Source organism: Sinocyclocheilus grahami, unplaced genomic scaffold (genome assembly GCF_001515645.1).
Source record: "Sinocyclocheilus grahami isolate Dianchi unplaced genomic scaffold, SAMN03320097.WGS_v1.1 scaffold8416.1, whole genome shotgun sequence".
NCBI lineage: Eukaryota > Metazoa > Chordata > Actinopteri > Cypriniformes > Cyprinidae > Sinocyclocheilus > Sinocyclocheilus grahami.
Genome location: NW_015512049.1, coordinates 1 through 9,476, shown reverse-complemented (window position 1 = coordinate 9,476; position 9,476 = coordinate 1). Strand labels below are relative to the sequence as shown.

The 9,476-nt window shown below is 49.9% G+C and overlaps 1 protein-coding gene across 1 annotated transcript; it reads left to right on the top strand.

The window, feature by feature from the left end:
• The first annotated feature begins 42 nt into the window (after nucleotides 1-42).
• On the top strand, nucleotides 43-7,662 carry LOC107578028 (dr1-associated corepressor-like). Its single transcript, XM_016264033.1, has 7 exons — nucleotides 43-496; nucleotides 774-846; nucleotides 1,432-1,525; nucleotides 1,604-1,723; nucleotides 5,187-5,277; nucleotides 6,480-6,574; nucleotides 6,884-7,662. The coding sequence occupies exons 1-7, from the start codon at nucleotides 455-457 to the stop codon at nucleotides 6,984-6,986; spliced, it is 618 nt and encodes a 205-aa protein (XP_016119519.1). The 5' UTR covers nucleotides 43-454; the 3' UTR covers nucleotides 6,987-7,662.
• Nucleotides 7,663-9,476: the final 1,814 nt, after the last annotated feature.

The following is a 9,476-nucleotide window of genomic DNA, read 5'->3' as shown; positions in this document are numbered from 1 at the left end:
TCTCTCTCTCTCTCTCTCTCTCACACACACACACACACACACAAGTCTGCTGGGTCTCTCTTTCAGAGTATATTATCTACTGCTCACTCGCGCTAAACCTGTCAAAAGTGCAGCATTCACTCTGCTGCTGAGTCACTGCGGCTCTCACCCGCCTCCGCCTCAACACTTCCGGTTCCGCTTCTTCTTCTTCTACTGCTTCTCGGCCGCCGCCTCCCGTGATGGAGTGTGACGCGCTGGTGTTCGAGGGCAATAAAAACAATCATTTCTCATCTATGTCTAAATCCTATTATAAAAACGTGTTTTTATGGTAAGTTTCGGTGTCCGACTTTGTAACTTTAGTTAAGCACCCGGAAGCACAAAAGCGCCGTAAAACGCCGATAAACCCCGCAAACCCGCGCGGCCGGCGACCGCTGCACATGTACCGAGTCTGACGGCAGACTGCGACGGAACCGAGATGCCGAGCAAAAAGAAGAAATACAACGCCAGATTCCCCCCGGTGAGCCCCGCGCACACACACACACACTCACACACACACACACACACACACACGGCTCGGTGCGGGCTGCTGTGAAGAGCTGCTCCTCGGGCTAGCATGAATGCTAGCTGGCCCGCGCTGGTGTGTCTAGCAGCATTAGCCGACTGTGTTTGCTGTGACTCACACGTGTGCTCCTGTGTTGACATCTGGGTGGAGACGGCCTCTCCAGCATCCCCGCGGCTGTCTCTTCTCCTGTAGAGATCTGAGTACTGGACACTCTGTGTGTTTGCTTGTGCAGGCCAGAATTAAGAAGATCATGCAGACGGATGAAGAAATCGGCAAAGTCGCCGCCGCAGTCCCTGTCATCATCTGTATCCTTTTACTGTCGCTGTTTGTCTCGTGTTTGGGCTATTTTGCTTCCACAACATGTCGTCCTGTGTATTTTTAGGTTTGTAGAAATGCAGCACTGCATCAGTGTCTCAGCAATGGATGCTCTGCAGTGAATGGATGCCGTCAGAATGAGAGTCCAAACAGCTGATAAAAACATCACAATAATCCACAGCACTCCAGTCCATCAGTTAACATCTGGAGAAGACTAAAGCTGAAGCAAATCCAGCATCGTTTGGACTCTCATTCTGACGGCACCCATTCACTTGCAGTGAGACACTGATGCAGAGCTGCATTTCTACAAACCTGATGAAGAAACACACTCACCCTAAACCGGTTTGGCCTGAGCATGAGCAGTCCATACTCCATAATAACTCTTCCTCCAGTGAAAAAGTGCATCTGCTGTTGTCTCTCACATCAGAATCCAGACACATATTTGTTCGGAGCTGTTTAAACACTGCTTGATCTGTGCAGATTTCAGCGCAGTGAAGCGTCTGTCGGCTGCATGAATGTAAATGTGTCTGTTGGTGTGTTCTCTGTGTCTCATATTTCCTTGACCGTGGTCTGAGCTCGTGCTCTGGAGCTGTTCCTGGAGTCTCTCCTGACCAAAGCGTGTCACGTCACACAGTCACGCAATGCCAAAACCATGACCACCTCACACCTGTGAGTCACGGCCGTCATCTGTGTGTCGTTCCAGCCGCTCACTGGCCCAGTTCCTCATGCGTGTGTGTGTGTGTGTAGGAAGCAGTGCATTGAGCTGGAACAGCAGTTTGACTTCCTCAAGGATCTGGTGGCAGCGGTTCCTGACATGCAGGGCGAGGGAGAGGAGAACCACACGGAGGGAGAGAAGGTCCCGCGCAGGTCAGGAGTGTGTGTGAGTGTGCGGTGAGAGTGTGCGTGACAGCGTGAGTGAGTATGAGCGAGTGCGTGAGGGTAAGTGCACATGAGTGTGTGCGAGTGTTGCTGAGTGAGTGATCGTGAGTGTGATCGTGAGTATGAGTGCGCGAGTGTGCATGAGTGAGCGTGCGTGAGCGACTTTGAGTGAGTAAGTGTGCGTGAGGGTGAGTGAGCGAGTGTAAGTGAGTAAGTGTGCGTGAGGGTGAGTGAGCGAGTGTAAGTGAGTGTGCGTGAGGGTGAGTGAGCGAGTGTAAGTGAGTAAGTGTGCGTGAGGGTGAGTGAGCGAGTGTAAGTGAGTGAGCGTGCGTGCGTGAGGGTGCGTGAGCGCGTGCGAGTGAGCGTGCGTGCGTGAGCGAGAATGAGAGAGTGAGCGAGCGTGAGAGTGAGCGAGCGTGAGCGCGAGAATGAGAGAGTGAGCGAGCGCAAGAATGAGAGAGTGAGCGAGCGCGAGTGCGTGAGCGCGAGTATGAGAGCGCGAGTATGAGTGAGCGCGTGAGTGAGTGAGCGCGTGAGTGAGTGAGCGAGCGTGAGCGCGAGTATGAGTGAGTGAGCGAGTATGAGTGAGCGAGCACGAGTATGAGTGAGCGAGCACGAGTATGAGTGAGCGAGCGCGAGTATGAGTGAGTGAGCGCGAGTATTAGTGAGTGAGTGAGTGAGCGAGCGAGCGCGAGTATGAGTGAGTGAGTGAGCGCGAGCGCGAGAATGAGAGAGTGAGCGAGCGCGAGAATGAGAGAGTGAGCGAGCGCGAGAATGAGAGAGTGAGCGAGCGCGAGAATGAGAGAGTGAGCGAGCGCGAGAATGAGAGAGTGAGCGAGCGCGAGAATGAGAGAGTGAGCGAGCGCAAGAATGAGAGAGTGAGCGAGCGCGAGTGCGTGAGCGCGAGTATGAGAGCGCGAGTATGAGTGAGCGCGTGAGTGAGTGAGCGAGCGTGAGCGCGAGTATGAGTGAGTGAGCGCGAGTATGAGTATGAGTGAGCGAGCGAGTATGAGTGAGTGAGCGAGCGCGAGTATGAGTGAGTGAGCGAGCGTGCGCGTGAGTATGAGAGTGAGCGAGCGCGAGTATGAGTGAGTGAGCGAGCGTGCGCGCGAGTATGAGAGTGAGCGAGCGTGAGTATGAGTGAGTGAGCGAGCGTGCGCGCGGGTATGAGTGAGTGAGCGAGCGTGAGCGCGAGTGAGTGAGAGCGCGAGTATGAGTGAGCGAGCGAGCGTGAGCGCGAGTATGAGTGAGTGAGCGCGAGTATGAGTGAGTGAGCGCGAGTATGAGTGAGCGAGCGCGAGTATGAGTGAGCGAGCGTGAGTGTGCGTGAGGGAGTGTAAGTGAGTAAGTGTGCGTGAGGGTAAGTGAGTGAGCGTGTATGAGTGAGTGAGTGAGCGTGCGTGCGTCAGCGAGAATGAGAGAGTGAGCGAGCGTGAGTGAGCGAGCGCGAGAATGAGAGAGTGAGCGAGCGCGAGAATGAGAGAGTGAGCGAGCGTGAGCGTGAGAGTGAGCGAGCGTGAGAGTGAGCGAGAGCGAGTATGAGTGAGTGAGCGCGAGTATGAGTGAGTGAGCGCGAGTATGATTGTGAGTGATTGAGTGAGCGCGAGTATGATTGTGAGTGAGTGAGCGTGAGTGCGTGAGTATGAGTGAGTGAGCGCGAGTATGAGTGAGCGTGTGCGTGCGAGTATGATTGAGCGAGCGTGAGTATGATTGAGTGTGAGTGAGCGTGAGTGCGAGTATGAGTGAGCGTGAGTATGAGTGAGTGAGTGTGTGCGTGCGAGTATGAGTGAGCGAGTGTGTGCGTGCGAGTATGAGTGAGCGAGTGTGTGCGTGCGAGTATGAGTGAGCGAGTGTGTGCGTGCGAGTATGAGTGAGCGAGTGTGTGCGTGCGAGTATGAGTGAGCGAGTGTGTGCGTGCGAGTATGAGTGAGCGAGTGTGTGCGTGCGAGTATGAGTGAGCGAGTGTGTGCGTGCGAGTATGAGTGAGCGAGTGTGTGCGTGCGAGTATGAGTGAGCGAGTGTGTGCGTGCGAGTATGAGTGAGCGAGTGTGTGCGTGCGAGTATGAGTGAGCGAGTGTGTGCGTGCGAGTGTGAGTGAGTGAGCACGAGTATGAGTCAGTGTGTGCATGCGAGTATGAGTGAGTGAGCGCGAGTATGATTGTGAGTGAGTGAGCGTGAGTGTGCGTGAGTATGAGTGAGTGTGTGCATGTGAGTATGAGTGAGCGAGCGTGAGTATGAGTGAGCGAGCGCGAGTATGATTGTGAGTGAGTGAGCGTGAGTGTGCGTGAGTATGAGTGAGTGTGTGCATGTGAGTATGAGTGAGCGAGCGTGAGTATGAGTGAGCGAGCGCGAGTATGATTGTGAGTGAGTGAGCGTGAGTGTGCGTGAGTATGAGTGAGTGTGTGCATGTGAGTATGAGTGAGCGAGCGTGAGTATGAGTGAGCGAGCGCGAGTATGATTGTGAGTGAGTGAGCGTGAGTGTGCGTGAGTATGAGTGAGTGTGTGCATGTGAGTATGAGTGAGCGAGCGTGAGTATGAGTGAGCGAGCGCGAGTATGATTGTGAGTGAGTGAGTGAGCGTGAGTGTGCGTGAGAATGAGTATGAGTGCGCGAGCGCGAGTATGAGTGAGCGAGCGTGAGCGCGAGTATGAGTGAGCGTTATGAGTGAGTGTGTGCATGTGAGTATGAGTGAGCGAGCGTGAGTATGAGTGAGTGAGCGAGCGCGCGGGTATGAGTGAGCGAGCGCGAGTATGATTGTGAGTGAGTGAGCGTGAGTGTGCGTGAGTATGAGTGAGTGTGTGCATGTGAGTATGAGTGAGCGAGAGTGAGTGTGAGTGAGCGAGCGCGAGTATGATTGTGAGTGAGTGAGCGTGAGTGTGCGTGAGAATGAGTATGAGTGAGCGAGCGTGAGCGCGAGTATGAGTGAGCGTGAGTGAGAGTGAGTGTGTGCGTGCGAGTATGAGTGCGTGAGCGCGAGTATGAGTGAGCGAGCGTGAGCGCGAGTATGAGTGAGCGTGAGTGAGAGTGAGTGAGTGAGCGCGAGTATGAGTGAGTGTGTGCATGCGAGTATGAGTGAGTGAGCGTGAGTATGATTGTGAGTGAGTGAGCGTGAGTGTGCGTGAGTATGAGTGAGTGTGGGCGTGCGAGTATGAGTGAGCGAGCGCGAGTATGCGTGAGCGCGAGTATGAGTGAGTGTGTGCATGCGAGTATGAGTGAGTGAGCGTGAGTATGATTGTGAGTGAGTGAGCGTGAGTGTGCGTGAGTATGAGTGAGTGTGGGCGTGCGAGTATGAGTGAGCGAGCGCGAGTATGCGTGAGCGCGAGTATGAGTGAGTGTGCGGCAGTGTGAGTGAGTGTGTGTGTGTGTGTGTGTGTGTGTGTGGTTTCACAGCTGAAGTGTGTGTGTGTGTCTGCGTGCGCGTGTGTGTGTGTGTGTGTGTGTGTGTGTTTCAGAGGTCGTAAGCCCGGCTCAGGACGTAAGAACGGCGGTGCTGGAGCCAAAGGCAAAGACAAGAAACTCTCAGGCACCGAATCGGAGCAAGAGGTAAACGAGTGTGTGAGCGTGCGAGTATGAGTGAGTGAGCGTGAGTATGATTGTGAGTGAGTGAGCGTGAGTGTGCGTGAGTATGAGTGAGTGTGGGCGTGCGAGTATGAGTGAGCGAGCGCGAGTATGCGTGAGCGCGAGTATGCGTGAGCGCGAGTATGAGTGAGTGTGCGGCAGTGTGAGTGTGTGTTGCATGAGTGTGAGTGAGTGAGTGAGTGAGTGAGTGAGTGAGTGTGTGTGTGTGTGGTTTCACAGCTGAAGTGTGTGTGTGTGTCTGCGTGCGCGTGTGTGTGTGTGTGTGTGTGTGTGTGTGGTTTCACAGCTGAAGTGTGTGTGTGTGTCTGCGTGCGCGTGTGTGTGTGTGTGTGTGTGTGTGTGTTTCAGAGGTCGTAAGCCCGGCTCAGGACGTAAGAACGGCGGTGCTGGAGCCAAAGGCAAAGACAAGAAACTCTCAGGCACCGAATCGGAGCAAGAGGTAAACGAGTGTGTGAGACCCACAATGCAATGCCATCTTTACCTCCACACAAAACTGGATTAAAAATGCAACGTCTCCAAGACACTTTAAGAAACCTCCTGCAAAGCTACAGTGCTGTTAAATGTTTTAGGCACTTGTGTAAAAATGCTGTAAAATGAGGATGCTGTCATAAATAGATGTTCTTTATCAATTAACTTCTATGAACTAAATGAAATCATCATTTGGTGAGAGCATCCTTTGTGTTTAAAGCAGCTTTTGCTCTCGGTGCACTTGAGCAGAGTTTCTCAGGAGCTTCGCAGCAGGTTTCTAGAAGCATCAGTTCTTCTGGATTGAGTCTGTCTCAGTGTGTTCTGTTTCTTCATGTGACTCCAGACAGACTGATGATGATCAGATCAGAGCTCTGTGTGCAGCACTAACATATATCTCACTGTATTATTACAGTTAATGGCAAAAACTGATATTTCCTCCTGACACACTACAGCAAAAGATAGAATTAACAGACTTAAAACCATTTTTAGCTGCTGAGAATACTAGTGTTCTGATGATTTTGGCCACCGCTATATGTCTAATTTTTATCATGTGACGCATACTGTGATTTATATTCCAAAGCAAGTGAACATAAAACGTGCAAAACCTGCTCGGTGCATTTGCTGCAAAAAGCCTTGAATGAAAGTCATGTCACTCTGAATATGTTTGCATTCACACACGTGTTTTGTTTTGTGTTCAGGATGATTCAGAGGACAGTGAGACGGACGGAGAGGAGGACGAGGACGTGTCTCACACCAGCACAAACACAGCACAGCCTGCAGCTTTCTTCCACAGGTACAGCCCAAACCACCCGAGCGGTTTCTCACTGTTTAACTGTACATTATGTGCTTTGAATAAGATCCATCCAGTCAGAGTTCTGTATCAGTGCAATCAAAAACAGATATTTAAGACTTTTTTTAGAATTGCATATCAGATTTCCATGCGTTTGGATTAGACATTTTTAACACAAACTAATACGTTAATGTGAGTCATACGTTAATGAAACGGGTCAGATTCCTGCACTCAAAAAGTCACGGCATAGTGTATTATTTAGTATTTGCATATAAATGTGTGTGTGTGTGTGTGTGCGTGCGTGTGTCTCAGAGCGGGCTCTCCGCAGGCGTCTCTGATGGCTCTGCTCCCAGCCGGTTCTCTGCCGCTCCGGACCGAACACGAGGACGAGGACGAGGAGGACTACGACTCCTAGCTGCGCCGCTCTCCTGCTCTTCTCCCACAGATCCTCCACCACACACACCTTCTAGGTTTTTTAATCTTATTTTATTGAGTCGGCCTTTCTTTTCCTCGTCTTTTTCTTTGGATGAACGGCCCCGGAAGCGAGAGCGTGTGGATCCATCCCGTGTATTCTTGCACTTTCCTTTGGTTCTTCTCCGTCTTCGGTCACGTTTTAAGAGCATATATGAGGAGGTCCAGCAGATGTTTTGGTTGGTTTTAGCAGCAGATGCTCCTTCAGTTGTTTTGTAAGGGAAACGCAGAGCGGACAGTTCTGCTCTTTTGCTTTTGTGACTCATGTTTCTGGTTTTTGTCCTTTTTAAGCTAGTTTTACGATTAAAGCTTCTGTCTTGCAGCGATTAAACTGTCTAGCGGCACTTTCATGCAGTTTTGAACTCATTCTGTTGCAGGTCGTTCATCGGATGTGAATGCGTGGATTTGGTTTGAGAGCGCTTTAATTGTTTCAGACACTCTCTGTTCATTTCCCCGGACGATGCACATTTGTATGGATGACTTCCCCTTTGTTTTATATCTTTTAGACTCTTTTAATGTTTGCTGTGAAGCTGGAGAGAGTCACGTGACTTCTCTCGTCTGTTCGCTTTTAACGTTCTCTTGATTTTGTATGAGTGAAATAAACTTTGAGGTTTCAGTAATTTGCTCTTTCGATGTGCTTTCCTCACGGGTCCGGTGGTCAGAAACCCGTCAGACGGTGAGTTGTTAGCTCTAATAACCACTGTATGATTTCGCTGTGATCCCGAGAGCCAGCTTGAGACGGTTTCTGACACTGAATCATCACATGTGGTTTAATGACAGACATTTGAAGAAAACAATCATTCCTGGAGTACTGAGGGTTTTTAATAACTCGAGTATGTACTGTAGTGCTGCACGCTGGAATACACTGACCGAGCAGATTTATTATCATGAACTAAAACCATTCATTACTTCAAGTAAAATGAATGTTAAGTAAATAAAATGTATAGAAACGCACTTATTTTATTTCACTTAGTTGCCAAGATATTATTTCTCACTTGTTTAGATCAAATAAAAATGCTAAAACTAAATAAAATTAATAGAAAATGGACAAAAAACTAAAGCTAATAAAATTTCTAAGTGTATTTTAACACAATCATTTGTAGAATGTTTTTTTTATTTTGGCTTGTTAAACTGCTTTTTCACACTCAAAAAAAATAAAATGCAGAGTTAAATTCAACCCAGCGCTGTGTGAAATCTGGACAAACTCAGTGATTGGGTTAAATGTCTAACCCAATCTTGGGTGGTCTTTTTTTAACTCCACTATTGATTAAAATTCTATATGGCTGGCTTAAAATGAACCCAAAATAGGTTGTAAATTAAAAATCGGACAAAAAATTACTAGAGCCATCAGCAGTAATCAAAAGGTGAACATTAATAAACAACAACATCTTATTAATAAATGTTCATTTATTGAACATGTGGGAGTGTGTGTGTGCGAGTGGGAGTGTGTGTGAGAGGGAGTGTGTGAGAGTGAGTGAGGGAGTGTGTGAGACTGAGAGGGAGTGTGTGAGAGTGAGAGGGAGTGTGTGTGTGAGAGAGAGTGTGGGTGAAAGAGTGAGAGGGAGTGTGTGTGTGTGTGAGAGGGAGTGCGAGTGTGTGTGGGAGTGCGAGTGTGTGTGTGTGAGTGCGAGAGAGTGAGTGTGTGTGTGTGTGAGAGAGAGAGAGTGTGTGTGTGAGAGAGAGAGAGAGAGTGTGTGTGTGAGAGAGAGAGAGAGAGTGTGTGTGTGAGAGAGAGAGAGAGAGTGTGTGTGTGAGAGAGAGAGAGAGAGTGTGTGTGTGAGAGAGAGAGAGAGAGTGTGTGTGTGAGAGAGAGAGAGAGAGTGTGTGTGTGAGAGAGAGAGAGAGAGTGTGTGTGTGAGAGAGAGAGAGAGAGTGTGTGTGTGAGAGAGAGAGAGAGAGTGTGTGTGTGAGAGAGAGAGAGAGAGTGTGTGTGTGAGAGAGAGAGAGAGAGTGTGTGTGTGAGAGAGAGAGAGAGAGTGTGTGTGTGAGAGAGAGAGAGAGAGTGTGTGTGTGAGAGAGAGAGAGAGAGTGTGTGTGTGAGAGAGAGAGAGAGAGTGTGTGTGTGAGAGAGAGAGAGAGAGTGTGTGTGTGAGAGAGAGAGAGAGAGTGTGTGTGTGAGAGAGAGAGAGAGAGTGTGTGTGTGAGAGAGAGAGAGAGAGTGTGTGTGTGAGAGAGAGAGAGAGAGTGTGTGTGTGAGAGAGAGAGAGAGAGTGTGTGTGTGAGAGAGAGAGAGAGAGTGTGTGTGTGAGAGAGAGAGAGAGAGTGTGTGTGTGAGAGAGAGTGTGGGTGAAAGAGTGAGAGGGAGTGTGTGTGTGAGAGAGAGTGTGTGGGTGAGAGAGTGAGGGAGTGTGTGTGTGTGTGTGTGTAAGAGAGGGAGTGCGAGTGTGGAGCGAGTGTGTGTGGGAGTGCGAGTGTGTGTGTGTGAGTGCGAGAG

Coding starts and splice junctions, on each gene's coding strand:
- LOC107578028 (XM_016264033.1), top strand. CDS start 455: ATGCCGAGCAAAAAGAAGAAATACAACGCCAGATTCCCCCCG. Junction 1,526..1,603: donor ACCATGACCACCTCACACCT/GTGAGTCACGGC, acceptor GTGTGTGTGTAG/GAAGCAGTGCATTGAGCTGG. Junction 6,575..6,883: donor CCTGCAGCTTTCTTCCACAG/GTACAGCCCAAA, acceptor CGTGTGTCTCAG/AGCGGGCTCTCCGCAGGCGT.